Source organism: Cibotium barometz, chromosome 6 (assembly GCF_041138505.1).
Source record: "Cibotium barometz isolate CiBa-2024 chromosome 6, ASM4113850v1, whole genome shotgun sequence".
NCBI lineage: Eukaryota > Viridiplantae > Streptophyta > Polypodiopsida > Cyatheales > Cibotiaceae > Cibotium > Cibotium barometz.
In genome coordinates this window covers 20,813,613-20,830,987 of record NC_141051.1, presented here as the reverse complement: position 1 = coordinate 20,830,987, position 17,375 = coordinate 20,813,613, and the positions used below count along the sequence as shown (strand labels likewise).

At 41.4% G+C, this 17,375-nt stretch overlaps 1 protein-coding gene across 5 annotated transcripts in view; it reads right to left on the bottom strand.

Annotated features, from left to right (window-relative positions):
- Positions 1-1,210: 1,210 nt before the first annotated feature.
- LOC147637511 (putative serine/threonine-protein kinase SIS8) overlaps positions 1,211-17,375 on the bottom strand; it is a 64,444-nt gene continuing 48,279 nt past the window's right edge. For 2 of the 5 annotated variants that reach the window (XR_015266047.1, XR_015266049.1), the window contains exons 10-15: positions 4,300-4,368; positions 4,074-4,123; positions 3,884-3,965; positions 3,331-3,425; positions 1,532-1,715; positions 1,211-1,433 (exon numbers count right to left, since the gene is read on the bottom strand). Coding sequence is in view for 2 of the 5 variants with exons in the window: in XM_086799295.1 (XP_086655421.1) it covers positions 1,622-1,715; positions 3,331-3,425; positions 3,884-3,965; positions 4,074-4,123; positions 4,300-4,368 (390 nt within the window). In the remaining 3 variants the exon portion in view is untranslated. Of the gene's footprint in view, positions 1,716-3,330; positions 3,426-3,883; positions 3,966-4,073; positions 4,124-4,276; positions 4,369-17,375 lie in introns of all 5 variants that reach the window. The other 3 variants (XM_086799295.1, XM_086799296.1, XR_015266048.1) reach the window with 2 other exon arrangements.

The window sequence follows — 17,375 nt, the reverse complement described above, 5'->3', positions numbered from 1 at the left end:
CCACATTGTAGCTCCATGGTCATGAGATTTGCACGCCCTTGGTGGCCCTCATCCTCAATAACACATAAGTGCACTGAAGGCACTTATATAGTAATAACCCAACTATTATAAGCCCTCTTTATTTATGAGCTTTCATGCTTTATTTGTAAGCTTTTAACCATTATTAGCCCTAGGATATTAATTATAAGCTCTTAGCCAATCTAGACCTCATCTTGCTAGTCCCCTCAACCCACGTGTGAACCCTCCATAGGTCCCCACGACCCAACTAAGCCTTAAACCTAATCTTGGATTAATCCTAACCCTAATCTTGGGTTCGGACACACCCCTAGTCCTAATCATAGGCATGTCAGGACGTAACATTTTCCTACTTTAAAAATTAACTTTTATTGTCTTGTGCCTATAAAAAGCATGTTACCTCTCTCTAGACCTTAAATTGTCCTATCTACTTAAAAGTCATTTGTATCATTTATTAGTTACGGTATTTTTTTAAAACCTAATTAAAAAAAACATAATTTCAATAAAGAAGGTAGAGCATTTATCAAATGGGTCCATTCCCAATTTCCATCCAATGTGGTTGTGCATGCACACTCATGTGTGGGGGGCACACGAGGCTATAAGATGTAATGAAGTCATTACTCGGTCTTAAAGCTACATTGAAGATGGACTTGTCTAGACTGTACAATAATCAACTAGTTTTGGTACAAGTTAACATGTTTAACATTGAGTTTATGTAAGGAATATTTACATGAGATTTACAAAATAGTTACATATTTGTAAGGATCTTGTAATGAGAATAAGCATGATGGTAAGAATGTGCAAAAGAGATGCATGTATACCTTGAAGTGCTTTCTCTTGAATACTTGGATCAATGTTTGTGAACCTCTATGATACTTTCTTTGAAAATATGGGGGGTGAGAAGTTTCAGGATCTAAGAGGATTTACTACGGAGTTTGATATCATAGTCCAGAAGCAAATTCAGATGAAGGGTTTTAATATTGTTGAATCTAATGGCATGTTTGATATTTAGTATTTTGTTTAATACCTACCATTGGGTAATGACATTTATTTGCATTGAAACTCTATATGCATCTATATATGGCACTTTTTTGGTAGCTTTCCAGTCTAATATTTATATGTTACATAGCCTTTAGTTGTGTCAAGCATGAGTTGCTTGAATTCATTTGGTGATACATATTCATAAAAAGCGATCTTCGAGAAAAGTAATTTTGATATTTCAATGAGGTTTGATCAAGAATCCTAGAGTGTATCTGTGTGCAAAGCACACTATGGACCAAAGCTCTTACATCTATGTATCCGATGAGTTCAATGTTTACAGGACACCAATCATAACCACCCTGTTTAGAACAATGTCCAATGCCATTAAAGTTTTTGCTCTGAAACAGTGTTGGATGCATGGAGAACTCATTGCAGCTCTGCAAGCAATATGATACAATTTACAAAGGCAGCCCACACACACAGCCCAAATGCTACCTTCCAGTATTACAACTAGAATTTCACAACCTAATCATACCAACAGTTCCTTTGCAGTTCTGCAGTTCACCATGTAGATTGATGGTCCACAGCATACTCCCAAGTTGCATAGTTACCTCATTGAGAGCTATCATGAAGGTTTGGGTGTAGAGCTCCGAACTTGTTTAGCCATGTCCCGCATTCTCTCCAAAATCTCTTCAAATGATGGCCGGATTGCTGGATCGCTGCAATCAAATCAATATGATTATAACCCCTTAAACACTTTCCTATAATACCATGCTGCCCACAAGGAGGGCTGAGTTCTAGCCCCAAAAACTATCATATAATATCTATTTCTGCCCTCCCCAACCCCCACCCCCCCAAAAAAAAAAAAAAAAACACCATGCATGATAAAACAGGCTTAAATTTGCATCAATTACAGACTCATAGACAAAAACCAAGGGTCGTGCAACCTGTAAGGAATTTGAGGTGCAACTGTTTGATACTGATAAGGAACCAACATGCTAATCTCTCAAGTACTTGACATTGACCACCTAAGGCATTTCCCGGATGGGCGGGGGTTGGACAGGGGAAGCTCCCCTGTCCGTGAGGGATGGGCAGGTTCTCCCAGAATCCAGATGGGCAGCATGTGTGTATTGCCCCTTGGATCAGACTGTCCCAGTCTTGTAATGATCTAAGCTGAGATGAGGAGACCCAGTCTCCTATGCAGCTGATGAATCTTCACTTTATGATATGTTTGAACGCTTCAGCTACTCCAAAAGGCAAAGTGAGGGATCATTAAATTTAATGGATTAGTAATCTTAAGCTTCAAAGGAAGCTAATTAATTTTCTATGAAGATCATCGAATCCTCTAAAATACAACACCCTAAAATACGTGAGAGTCTGAGCAGGATTGGGCAGAATCCTTGTTTGCAGGATCATCCTTTCATAGATCCACAAGGCTACCAAGAGGCAAGAATTGCTAGCTTTGTCCTTTATGCGTTGGCGGAGTGATTAGAGGTCAGAACTTTCATATGGCTGCTGGTTATGGACCCAATATATGTATCAGTCAAGTGGGCATGGTGATCATCATACCAACTGATTTATCCTTGATGTGTTAGCGTAGTAGTTATAGATTCAAATCCTAGTAGAGACAACCCTGCCGAATGTTTTTTTTTTTTTTTGTAATAGAAGATATATTACCAAAATTACTTTACAAATGGCCACATGGCCACCATGTGATGTACTAGCTTTCCCTCACAAATTACTCCGAACCACAGGTGTAGCTCGGAGTACCCTCATCCAATATATAGCCGTGTCATTCTCCACCAAATGAGCTGACCGCAAGGTAGAGACTTGCCACAGTAGTAGCCCAATGTTTATATCATGCAAATGAGAATGGTGATCACAGTACCCACTCCATGGATGTCGTCAACAGTTCCTTCAACATTTCTATTTTCATTTGTGATTTTTGTTTGACAATTACAGCATGTATTCCAGCTCCTCAAGCTTCAATGACTCTGGATCACAGACATTGGCTGCCACGTATGGTTCCTCCCCCCCCCCCCCCCCCCCCCCCCCCCCCCCCCCCCCAAATAGCCTTAGGCCCAAGATCCTCCCGTAGTTACCGTTTTTCATCGCCCGTGCTCCTCACCCGTAGGCAATGCCGCTAAGGAAGCACCATGTGGGGGTTTGAACCCCGAACCTCCTGGTCCTAGGCAAACATCCTTCACCACTTGGGCTATCACCTCTTTGGCCACTTGATTCTTTTTTTGGGCACCTACATTACTTTATTCCAGTTTTTACAATACACTAAAATACAGTTTTAGCCGTATGAGAATGCGTACATGAAGAACTCACCTTTGCCAACAGTCTTGCATAATGGAGACCAGCTTGGGATCCAAATTCTCGGGAATTTCTAGTCTATGATCCATGAAACCAACAACTCCCACGACCTGCAAGTTCAATAGACATAAACACAAGTCAAACATGACTTCATCATTCTATTTACGCATTGAATTCTACAGATGGAGCTTTCCGATTTGTTTACTTCTAGCTATTAGTATCACTAATAACAGAACCTTACACTAGCATAAATTTTGCATGCTAGGGTTGCACTAGAAAAGTCCAGAACTTGCTTAGCTATTGATAATGATATTACTAACCTTAGTAATCAATGCAGAAACCCCCAAAAAGAAGAGACTTCACCCATAATGGGTATCATGTGTGCATGTTCGCAACGACGAAACCCCCCCCCCCCCCCCCCCAAAAAAAAAAAAAAAAAAGTAAAGAAAAAAACAGGCAGACATGGACACATCCACGAGTGAGATGGCCCAATAAGAATGGCTTGTTTGCAACATCTCATCCCTCGCAAGAATTCACATGTAAGAATGGAAAATATGAGGGAAACTACCTGCATAGCATTGAGACCTTCCCAAGGTATTTGTTCTGTAGCCATTTCCCACAAAATAACTCCAAAACTGTACACATCGGACCTGTGCATGGCAGTTAATGAGGGACAACACTTGAAAAAAATCAGCAAAATAAATATACACTTACAGTTCACTTTATTTATTTGCATACTGCTTCAGAGTCTTGCTTACTTCTCATTTGATGGCTCATTTCTTAAGACTTCGGGGGCCATCCACTGTGGCTGAAAACATTATTAAAAATTTCAGCTTCAAAGTGTCTAGCAAAGAAAAGGAAATTTTTAATTCATGTTTATCAATAGAATACTAAAAATTTCAGCTTCAAAGTGTCTAGCAAAGAAAAGGAAATCTTTAATTCATGTTTATCAATAGAATACTTTCTCGGTATGGCATGGCGCACCGTGCCCTTTCCAGACTTGGATGTAAGATAAGTTGCATGTTTCATCCGTGAGAGGCCAAAATCACCAACCTGAAATATGTAATCACACAGTAACCAAAACTCTCTCTCTCTCTCTCTCTCTCTCTCTCTCTCAGCATGTCGCCTAAGGGTGGAGACTGGGCAAAGCAGAGAACATTGCCAGAGAGAACAGGATCTGCCGATCCTGGTATGGACAGCACTATCTTTTCAGATGCCCGGTGTACTATGAGTTACCAAGGGAGGTTACACTGCCTCTTCAAAGAGGGATTTCGACCAGTCTTGAGTCATTGATTTCCTCCACGAGTTTCTTTCATCCAACTCAGGATGGAGACCCTTGCCGAAGATCATGAGATAGCCTTGACCCAGATGCCGCTACTCGACACACCAGGAAGCGCACACTGAGAGTGCATGTGCCACAGATGCCACCCCACCTCCTGGGCCTCTCCCTAGACAGAGCGATCCAGGTGCAGCGAGCTAGATGTTTAGAACCCACTGGTCCAAGGAGATGCTCCATCCAATCGGGAGAGCTTTTGATGTAGAGGCTTTGAGTGTCCATGGTTGGTATAGTCGAAAAAGAGGGCAATGAAGGAGTTGTATTCTTGAAGAGCCAAGAGGTTCATGTAGGAGGGGGATCCAAGCGATGGGTCATACCATGGACCAAGCTTGCACCCACCATAACCCCCCATCTAGAGATGTACCTAGATGACTGTCGATGATATTGCCTTTGGTGCAGGTGCAAGTGTTTGTGAGTGACTATGCCTGCTCCCCAAGCAGTGGATGGGGAGAGCCTCTACACAGTTAGAGATGTCGAGGACCCACATTGATCCCTTCACATTGTATCATTGTAGCATTGTACCACTGGCACTTATTACAAGGCTGTTGTTTTTCTCTCAGATCTAGTTTATTTTTTAAATCATGTTTTTTCTATGATTCTTGGACACACTAACACTTTTGTCTCATTCAACTTTTGGCCTTTTGTAGACATTAATGGAACTTTCCTCTCTCCCTCTCTCTCTCTCTCTCTCTCTCAGCATCTGCCTCTCAGCATCTGCCTAGCCCTGGCTCGAGAACCAAAAATTGCTATCTTCGCCGGAGCTTCCCACAAAAAAAATCAGTTCTACAGAGAACATTTCATAAGAGTTACAGAGGACAGTTTCATTGAGAAACATGTCTATCTGCATAGACACACGTCCCATGCCATGCCATTAGTCAGCTGAGGGTGTCTCACCACTGCCTAAGGATAGATACTTGGAGAGCAGAGGGCATACCATGGGAGACGCTCATATGCAGACCATGGAGGACCAGACACACGTGCCATGCCATGCCATTAGTCAGCTGAGGGTGTCTCACCACTGCCTAAGGATAGATACTGGGAGAGCAGAGGGCATACCATGGGGAGATGCTCATATGCAGACCATGGAGGACCAGGGAGGTGGAGACTAAAGAGCACTACCTGTTCAGATGCCCGGTGTGTACTATTGAGGTACGTGGAAGATTTCATTGTCTCTACTGGCCATACTGTTACCTGTCGTACCTTCGGCTGAATCTGACATCATTGGTCCATAGATCCACGTTGTACCTGTTTTCTGTACTAGCTGAATATACATAAGTACTTACGACTCCCATCGAGTAGTGTGATTCAACAATATGTTTTAAGGCAAGCATAGTTTTGAGCTGAGTTTTCTATTTTATATTATTACAAAGACCTGCAAAAAAGGGGGGAAGATCAGTACCTGCACAGGAAAGGTTTATTTCTCTCTTGTACATGAAATTTTTGGGCATGGATTGGGGCATGGATTGAAAGGCCAGTTGTATATTTATTATGGTGAATGTAATTGGATAAGTCTAGCCTTTCTCCAAAGTGTGGGAGAAGAAGAGGCCCAAAAAGCTTGTACCAAATTAAAGACTCCTTGGTAATAAAGGAATCCAAAGGAGGGGGGGGGGGGGGGGGGGGGGGGGGCGGGTTTTGTGTATTTTGTTAGCAAAACTAAGCCACAAGGGGAGAGGACATATTCTGAGGTAGAGCAAGTGATGGTGGCTGTTGTATTTTCTCTTAGGAAATTTAGGTCCTACCTACTCCCAAAGCCATTTACTATTCTGACCCATTATTCTCTGCTTCCTCATCTGATCCAATTTGACATTCCTTTTAGGAGATTGTCCAAGTGGTTGGTGGAATTACAGGAATTTCAGTTTATTTGTATGGTGGTGGACAGCACCAAAGCTACATTGGTTGACATTCTGACATATAGGCAGAATCCTATGGTGTTGAAGGAGGAAATAGTGGCAGAGAAGAAAGTGCCCAGATGGAAGGACCCAGAAACATGGCTGTTAGATGCTTTTACTATGTTCTTTATTGGGGCTTTCAAGAGAAGCTCAGGGATGGCCAGTGGAGGTATAGTCTTATTGGATCCAGAGGATAAAGAAGTATTTAAAGAAGGGATTAAATTGCAGGTGCAGACCAACAATGAAGCTAAGTATGCTACCTTGGAGTATGGGCTTCAATAGTGCATTAAGAAGGGAATCAAAAGTCTGATCATCAAAGGGGATAGCTTGTTGGTCATTAGGCAGCTTCAAGCTGTTTGGAAAGCTAAAAACCCTAAATTGAAGGAATGGAATTTTCAGATAAGAAAGATGTTACATAGATTCCAGGGAGTGCAGAAGATTCAACATGTGAAGAGGGAGCTAAATCAAACTGCAGATGCATTAGCAAAAAGGGGGTTGGGCAAGGACCTGGATGCGTATGCTATTGTTGTAGCCCATCCAAGCTAATGTTGGAAGAGAGAACTTACAAGAAATTGAAGATTTTTTACACACAGGTCATGCACCATCCAAAAGGTAGAAATATGGTTTTATAAGGAAAGCTTTACTGTACATTATTTTGAATGATCAACTGAAGGATTTGATTTTGAGGAGAGTTTCAAACAGGGAGGAGATATTTGCCATTTTGGCCTCCTACCATGAAGGCGTCTGTGGAGGGCATTTTGCCCTGAAGCTAACCCTGAGGAAGATTTTGACAGCTGGGTATGTTTGGCCTAGTTTGAGAAGAGATGTATATCATTGATGCAGAAGGCAGAAGGGTTTTGCAATGTGAGTTAAGGAAGAGTATTGTATCATATGGAGCTTTTAAAAAGTGGGGATTGGACGCAATTGGTCCTCTACCCACTGCTGCTAGGGGTAAGACCTACATTTTGACTGGAGTAGACCATCTGACCAGATGGGCTGAAGCTAGATGTGTGAAGAATATAACTCTGCTAAAGAGGTGGCCAAATTTGTATTTGAAGACATATGTGCTAGATTTGGCATGCCTTTGGAGATGCTAACAGACCAGGGTCGCCTGGATTCAGAGGAGAGGTCGTACAAGAGCTCATGTAGAAATTACATATTACATGTAGATACTCCACTCCGTATCATCCACAGTGCAATGGGCTAGCAGAGAGATTCAATGGAGAGTTGTGCACTATGCTGACTAAGTGTCTGGAAGAGCATCCCAAGCAGTGGGATTTGCATGTTTCCTCAGCTCTGTGAGCTTATAGGACAGCTGTTATATCAGCTATTGAGTTTTCACCTTCCCAACTTGTTTTTGGAAAAGAGACCATGATGCCTATTGAGGTTGAGTTTCCCAGTTTACAGTTTCTTATGAAGCATCAAGAAAGGGACTTAGATGAGTATGAAGAGAGATTACTGGATCTTCAAGAGTTGCAGTTGGCTAGAGAGGAAGCCTTGGATCACTATATTTAGTTAAGCAATCAAAGAGCTGAGCATTTCAATCAAACTGTTAAGGACAAAGGTATTAAAGAAGGAGATTTGGTTCTCAGATACAACAACAAACTGGATAATACCTTCCAGGCCAGGTTACTAGCCTGCCTGCTGATGCAGATGATCCACCTGATGCAGCAGATACTGCTTGGAACCTAGATCTACTTTTCTTTGAGGATTGTTTTGGTGAGCCAGCAGCATGTGGTTGAGCATGAATGCTCTAACCAAGGGGGGTTGGGCAAACTATGATGGGTTTTTTTGTGCCCAAACCTTTGAGCCCAATAAATGTGGCCACCTCAACCCAGGAATAAGAATAAACTCATCAAGTATGGCTAGAAACCTTAGGAAATGGGTGATTGTTGCATGGCCACCTTCTATTATAGAACCAGCTATTGTCACCCCAACCAAAAGAAGAATGAGCTCTTGCATGTGCAGTAGAGGAGAGCTAGATGCTCGAGAGCCAGGAGAGAAGCGAATAGTGGCGGGGAAGCATTGTGGAGAAGAACTGTATTGTGTGAGAGCATTGTGGTAGAGAAAGGAGTTGTGAGAGAGCCAAGGGGCGTTTTTGTGAAGCAGCTCTGTGGTAGCTTGTTATTGAATACTGTTTTGTTTTGGGAAGAAGGCCACGCAAGATTTTCTTGAGGAGGTTTGGGTTTGCCCAGAGCAGAGGGTGCTAAGGTGATAGAGGGTCTTGTAAGAGGTTGGTAACCTAGGACCTTTGGGAATAGCAACTCTGTTGGAACTTGGACCAACTCAAAGCTTTGCTCAACAATTCTCTGCGGTGTTTGATGGTGGAAGCCTGCAAGGTGTAGTTGCACTTCTTTTGTTGTTATTGGTTATTGTGGAGTTGAAGATACAAATTTGGAAGGGTTTTGCTGGGGATAATCTCATGAAGGATCCCTTGGTTTCTTGATGATCTTTCTTTTTTTGTTGGAACCCCAAATCTTAGGGTTGTTGAGATTGGCTCAGTTTTATATATACACAAAAGGTCTAATTGTACTAGAATGACGAATTCCTATGCTTTGGTGTTATCTGTGTTATTTTGATGGAGTTTGTTGAAAAGAACCAATTGTGAGTTGTAAGGTCCCTCCCAAGCCATGTATGTATGTGTCTCTTTTAATATAGATTTCAATAAGGAAAGAGAGTGTACTTAGAGAAGAGTGAGACAATAAGGCTAGAAACATTAGGAAAGTGTTAGAATAAAAATATTAGCTCCAAAAATCTTAAAAGAAATAAGAACATAAGAATAGTTCTATTAAGAGATAAGTATTCCCAAAAATAGAATTTCGAGTTTAGGTGATAAGAGGTCATATTTAGAGTGCTTTTACACATTTAGAGTCCATGCATACTAAAAATGTGAAAAAACAACGCGTTTCTAAAGATGGCGCGTTTGTGGCTATATATAGACGTTTTTGCCCATTCTGCCTGCGTTGGCTTGTAGACCAGATGCCTTCCCGTTCTTTTGAGTAGTTACATGACTATATTCTGAGTTTTTGTCAGCGAGTTATGGCCGAAACAATTTGCTGTTTCTGTCAGGGTGTGAGAAGGCAGCAAGTAGCCTCAAGGTAATCCTAGAGTTTGAGATGCATATATCCCTTCATTCTTATCTAATATCTCAGAAAATAAGCTTAGATTTCTATGGTCTTTCGAAGGAAGAGACCAAAACTCCATAGCTTTTCTTGTAGAGAAAGAATAGTAGACCGTAGTCCTGTAAGAGAAGGCTACTTTGCCATAGACCTTAGAAAGAGAGAAGAGTCACAGTACGAGTAAGAGGAGATAAAGCTTAGGGATGATTGGATGATTTCAATCATAAGACAAGGTATGAGAAGACTCTATTCTCATATGTCAAGTTCTAAAGCTCTTGTACGAAAAAAGGCAACGATAAACGACAAATTTCTACAAGGTATATACATATTTTGTTTTTCAATTACATATCATTTTCTTAGGGGTTGAGGTATGGCCCCGGCTTCTCTATTGATTGTTACAGTGATCTATTTGATTGATTTACCATTTAAAGTTTGTATTCTTTAACATATGCCTTAATAAAGAATGTCTTATCTGGCAATCTCAAGTTGAAATGCTAAAATCTTTGTGAAAAGGATTGTTTTCTTAAGAAGGTAACATGGATTCTAGTCCTATGGTTTAGTTGAGTAAATGGATTGTTATCTTGGTTAAATTAAGGTACAGGTATAACTTCTCCCTGCCTTGACGCTGCCCCGTTCTTGTGCTTGTATAGCCGGACGGCGGAGACGTTAGTAAGGCCCGGAGTTGGCCCATGGTATCCCTCATACCATTGGGAGAATGAGGTTCGCCGATTGAGGCGAGTGATTGTGATGCTGCCTAGTTCTGAGGGCCCAGGCTAGTGCGGTGAATTAGCCCACCCTAGTGCGCAGACATCCCTCTGAGGAGCGGGAGGATCGAGCGATGGAGCCTGAGAGGGCGACAGGCCGGCTTGAGTCCTCGCCAGCGGCCGACGATGAGGTGTGTGGTCCCGTAGGGTTTTGCCCAGCATGTAGAGGCTGGAAGGCCGAATTCTAGATCATCGGCGGTATAAAGGAAAAGAATAAGAGAGCCGGCTTGGCTTGTATGAAGTTGATTCATGTTTAAACTTTGTTTTTATAAATCTTGTCTTTGGCATGATTGTATTGTGTAAAAAGGCTGTCTTAACAAACCTTGTGAAAAGGGCTTTAATTAAGGAACATGTTTATTTATGTCAAACAGTGTGGTAGGATTAATTAGAAAACAAATTGATGTGTGAGTAGGGTGGAAAGTGGGAGGATGGAATGCCCCGACGGCACCATCCTATGGACGGGTGGACCCGATTAGTCGGGTAGCTTTCCAACAGATTAAGTGAAAGCCCTACGCTAGATAATTAGGTTCTTGGGCAACTCTACTCTAGAAGACTAGGCCAGCGGCTGTGCCTTGCATAAGATGAGGAAAAAAGCGTTGCCTCTAGAAATCAAGTCTTATAGTTGCCCAATTTATGATCAATTGCCCTATGGGTGATTTGATGTTTAGAAGACCACGCTCCCCCTACGGGATAGAGCTAGGTCATACCTATGAATCGTATCCTTGAATCTCTACAGGGTCAAGGTGTCGATGAATAGGAAATTTTTCCCAAGATAAGACTTAGCGGACTATCTTAAGTGTTTCCCCTATTTTTGGAAAGGGGGAAACCTTACAAGTGGTATCAGAGCCGATCTTAGTTCCTAGGATTTGTTTTTCAAAGGTTAATTGTCAAGGGATTAAAACAAGTGATTGTTTATCATATGAGGACGAATCAATCATCTCTACTGGCCATAGAAGTTGTTTGAATATCCTCACATGTTGAGACAATCATCCTATGAAATTGTTCTTATATCTTGGGGGTGCACACGCAAGATATTTGTACAATAAATTTGACAAATAAGATTGGGGAGAAATTCTTTTGTGAGGAAAAATATAGGGTGATCAAATTAAGAAACTAGTGAGAGACTGAATGACTAGAAGGATAGACCGAAACTTGTTTAGAGAAATTTTCAAGATATATCTCATTAACTTGCATATTATAAATTATTAAGATTATAATTCCATTAAGGTTTGAATAGTTGACGTGTGAATGCCATCCATTGGATGCTTTACACTAGGACGATCATCCAAGATCTAGAACCCATCTAACAACATGGATCTCGGATGTGTAATTCCTAGAGGATCATGCTCTTAGATGTGTTAATCCCAAGATACTAGATGTTTAATTTTCAGAAAACTAATCATCTCAGATGTGTCAATCCTGATAATCTTTGGATGTGTCAATCCCAAGGCACCAGATGTGTAATTCTCAAAAAACTGAAGATCTCAGATGTATTAATCCTGACTGCCTTCAAATGTGGTGCTATGATAAGTATTTGATAGTTTTGAACTTTTAATGGATATAATGAAAGAAGCAAGCTCACCCTTGCTCACGTCTAAAAATCATAAGAAATGCCAAATTAGTTGGAAGCATTGTTGTCAATCTAACCATTGGAGCTAAAAAGTTAGAAGCATTGTTGTCAAGCTAACCACTGGAGCTAGAATCAGTTATGAGATGCCATGAAAGTACATCTTCGTGAAAGGTTTTTTCCTCTAGGATTTCGAGAGGATAAAATGAACGAATTTTTGGAGCTAACCCAAGAAGGAAAGACCCTAAAAGAATACCACCAATAAACTTCTCTGATTTGCTCTAGAGATGGATGAGGTAACTCTTCTCCATCGATCCTCTATTTCAGAAGCCATAGCTATAATCAGAGACTATGATAAAGTTTTTTTTTATATAGAAAGTGTCGAGAAGGACATGAACCCTTCCATGTTAATCAAGAAGAGGTCTCCTAATTCAAGAGGAACGTCAAGCCCACCCCTGGCTACAAGAAGTCATGAGCTAGAGCAAAAATTAGGTCAAGAAATAGGGATAGCAGGGTTAAAGATAATCGAATTCAACAAGTATTTCTATGAGTAAATAGAAGAGGATTGGTGCAAGATTCATGTGAAGTAATGTGCATGATGATAAATAGAGCTATTCTACAAGACAATACTAAAATTATGAAATTGCTATCATAGGTTAGATTACGTAAAGAATTGATTTCCTTACGTTTTTCCATGATAATTTGCTAAGTACCATATTACATGGGGGTATAGAATAAGGAATTCGAAGGTTCATACCATATGAGAGGTATATGGATACATGAAATTAGAATAATAAAGACCTTTCAGAGGCACAACAAAACGAGCCAAGCACATGAAATAAACGAATCTTTAAGAACAATATTTAGATAAAAGAAGATTTTTACCTAGTGGAGACACCACTTTGAAAGAGACAGGAGGATTTGCTTAGATACTACCCCAGCTCGCGAGATGAGGACATCTCGAATCTTTTAAGTGGGGGAGATTGTAAGGTCCCTCCCAAGCCATGTATGTATGTGTCTCTTTTAATATAGATTTCAATAAGGAAAGAGAGTGTACTTAGAGAAGAGTGAGACAATAAGGCTAGAAACATTAGGAAAGTGTTAGAATAAAAATATTAGCTCCAAAAATCTTAAAAGAAATAAGAACATAAGAATAGTTCTATTAAGAGATAAGTATTCCCAAAAATAGAATTTCGAGTTTAGGTGATAAGAGGTCATATTTAGAGTGCTTTTACACATTTAGAGTCCATGCATACTAAAAATGTGGAAAAACAACGCGTTTCTAAAGATGGCGCGTTTGTGGCTATATATAGACGTTTTTGCCTATTCTGCCTGCGTTAGCTTGTAGACCAGATGCCTTCCCGTTCTTTTGAGTGGTTACATGACTATATTCTGAGTTTTTGTCAGCGAGTTATGGCCGAAACAATTTGCTGTTTCTGTCAGGGTGTGAGAAGGCAGCAAGTAGCCTCAAGGTAATCCTAGAGTTTGAGATGCATATATCCCTTCATTCTTATCTAATATCTCAGAAAATAAGCTTAGATTTCTATGGTCTTTCGAAGGAAGAGACCAAAACTCCATAGCTTTTCTTGTAGAGAAAGAATAGTAGACCGTAGTCCTGTAAGAGAAGGCTATTTTGCCATAGACCTTAGAAAGAGAGAAGAGTCACAGTACGAGTAAGAGGAGATAAAGCTTAGGGATGATTGGATGATTTCAATCATAAGACAAGGTATGAGAAGACTCTATTCTCATATGTCAAGTTCTAAAGCTCTTGTACGAAAAAAGGCAACGATAAACGACAAATTTCTACAAGGTATATACATATTTTGTTTTTCAATTACATATCATTTTCTTAGGGGTTGAGGTATGGCCCCGGCTTCTCTATTGATTGTTACAGTGATCTATTTGATTGATTTACCATTTAAAGTTTGTATTCTTTAACATATGCCTTAATAAAGAATGTCTTATCTGGCAATCTCAAGTTGAAATGCTAAAATCTTTGTGAAAAGGATTGTTTTCTTAAGAAGGTAACATGGATTCTAGTCCTATGGTTTAGTTGAGTAAATGGATTGTTATCTTGGTTAAATTAAGGTACAGGTATAACTTCTCCCTGCCTTGACGCTGCCCCGTTCTTGTGCTTGTATAGCCGGACGGCGGAGACGTTAGTAAGACCCGGAGTTGGCCCATGGTATCCCTCATACCATTGGGAGAATGAGGTTCGCCGATTGAGGCGAGTGATTGTGATGCTGCCTAGTTCTGAGGGCCCAGGCTAGTGCGGTGAATTAGCCCACCCTAGTGCGCAGACATCCCTCTGAGGAGCGGGAGGATCGAGCGATGGAGCCTGAGAGGGCAACAGGCCGGCTTGAGTCCTCGCCAGCGGCCGACGATGAGCTGTATGGTCCCGTAGGGTTTTGCCCAGCATATAGAGGCTGGAAGGCCGAATTCTAGATCATCGGCGGTATAAAGGAAAAGAATAAGAGAGCCGGTTTGGCTTGTATGAAGTTGATTCATGTTTAAACTTTGTTTTTATAAATCTTGTCTTTGGCATAATTGTATTGTGTAAAAAGGCTGTCTTAACAAACCTTGTGAAAAGGGCTTTAATTAAGGAACATGTTTATTTATGTCAAACAGTGTGGTAGGATTAATTAGAAAACAAATTGATGCGTGAGTAGGGTGGAAAGTGGGAGGATGGAATGCCCCGACGGCACCATCCTATGGACGGGTGGACCCGATTAGTCGGGTAGCTTTCCAATAGATTAAGTGAAAGCCCTACGCTAGATAATTAGGTTCTTGGGCAACTCTACTCTAGAAGACTAGGCCAGCGGCTGTGCCTTGCATAAGATGAGGAAAAAAGCGTTGCCTCTAGAAATCAAGTCTTATAGTTGCCCAATTTATGATCAATTGCCCTATGGGTGATTTGATGTTTAGAAGACCACGCTCCCCCTGCGGGATAGAGCTAGGTCATACCTATGAATCGTATCCTTGAATCTCTACAGGGTCAAGGTGTCGATGAATAGGAAATTTTTCCCAAGATAAGACTTAGCGGACTATCTTAAGTGTTTCCCCTATTTTTGGAAAGGGGGAAACCTTACATGAGTGAAGAGTTGAACCATGTTGAATCAGAGTTGTGTCAGATAACTTTGTTTTTGACTCAATAGGGTCTGACAGAGGCAGCTGGAGTCAGTTGTGTGTTTGGATTAGTCAGCTGATGTTGTTTAAGTATAGATCTTGTCTTGTTTGAAGCTTGTTGAGCTAGGCTGACCATCAGAGAGTATTCAGAAGTCAGTCTGATAGGTTGTGGGCTGGATTGTAGTCTAGGTGTCAGCTGAGGGCTGTTTCAAGTCAGAAAGGTATCAGCTAGGACCAGTTGAGGATCAATAGGAGTCGGTTGAGGGTATACAAAGGTAGATCCGATCTTTTTGGGTTGAAAGGAAGGGATAGCAGTAAGATCTCAGCCAACAAGGAGTCAGCACGGGTGTGCTGATAGGTTCAGTGAAGCCCTAAGGAAAGTACTTTGAAGTCGGATGGGTTTGGAGGACATCTTGGGTTGCTTAGAGGACATTCTTTTGACTGGGGTCAACAGCCGAAATCTGAATCAGAATACAATCTGCATCTGATCAACTAAGTGTCAGCAGGAGGAGTGTTTTTGGTCAACTGGTAGTCAGCTAAGGTCAGCTGAAGGTTTGTAAGTGAAGATTAAAGATGTGGGAGGTCAAAGTGTTGGGGATAAAGGCACAATGTGCTATCCCTTGTATAAGTGGTACCGATAATGCCACTTCATCACCTTATCTATTCTTTGTATAAAAGGCAATAAGGGAAGTCACACTTGAAGACTTTTGCTTCCCACAAAACTCGTGCTCTCTCTTTTGCTCTCTCACCCTTCTCCCTCTCCCTCTTGCTTCCGCTCCTTGCTCCCATCAATTGGTATTAGAGCCTCCCTACCCACCAGCTCCTCCTTGTTCCCTAGCCTCCCCTTGCACTGTGTGACCTTTCCATCGCGGGAAGTCACTTGTTCTTGCTGCCCAGGCAGTCCAGCCACTCTCCCTCGCTGCCCCCAGCTGTTTTGTGGAGTTTCATCGCGGGAATCACTTCTATTCTCATGCTCCTAGCTGGAGACACCTTTTGGGTGAGTGTACTTGCTGTTTTTCAGCATTTTTGACTGTTTTTTGGGCTGTAGCAAGCGAAATACAGCGAGAAAGTGGTCAAGGACACTTTCCAGTTGGAGCTCTTGGCATTGCTACACCTCCTACAGCAGGGCGACTGCATTTGCATCATTTTTTCGTCAGATTTGGTGCAGTTTAAGCTGGGCGACATTTTTCAGCCACACAGGAGCTGAATTTCGCCTGTCATTTTGGGGGTTCTCCTCTAGTTTTTTGCACTAAATCTGGTCGCCTACACCTGTAGAGGAATCCTGCCAAGTTTGGTTGGATTTTGCCTGCCCGTTGCGTAGTTCTTGCTGATTTTCAGTTTCCAGCCACAGGGCAAGTTGCAGATCTGTGGATTTCGCACATTCTACTGCTGATTTGACATCATAAAAGAGGTCGCCTACTTGAAGGGACACTGTCTGCCAAGTTTGGTTGACTTTCACCTTCGTGGTGCTGAGATATCATCACTTTTAGGGTTCAGCCTATCAAAAAGTGACACGTGGCAGTGGATAAGGCTGAGAAATTTGGGGCTTTTGCAATTTTATGCATTGGAAGGCTTGCTCTTGCACATTGAAGCAAGAAATTTTCAGTTTGAGACACACTGGAAGAGGGAATCTCAAAGAATTCATAAAATTCCAAGAATATTCCTTGAGCTTGATGCCAGAGGTTATGCCTTTGTGAAGCAGTGCTTGGAGCACTTGGATGCATTGACATTGTTGCAAAAGTGGTGCTGATTTGCTTTATGCTTGGATTGTGCACATTTGTGGTAGTCAAAGTTTGACTTTTGACCTCAAAAATTGGGGCTTTTGGTGCACAAGTGCTCAGCAACTTTTTGTGACACTGGAATAGTGTCTTGGATGCCAATTTGGATGCTTTTGTGTTGAGAAAAACAAGAATATTGTTTGCTGCAGATTTATGACTGTTTTTACTGTCATTTTGGGACAGTTTCTCTGAGTTTTGGATGCCTCTATCTCTGTCACAAGTTGGGACAGATTTTTGAGTGAGTTGCACTCAGTTTTGCAGGCATATTTGGCTCAGTTTTGGAGTCATAGTGGTGCAGGAAATTTATTACAGTTTTGGGACTGTTTATGCATTCAAAGGTGGAAGGTATATTGGTTGCAAGTTCTCTCCTGTAGAGGACAGATTTTGGTTGCTATTTTATTTGGCTTTTGCTGTTTTTTATTTGCTCAGACACGGCTTCAAGTGGGAGTGAAGGTGGTTCACTTCTTAACATCAAGAAGTT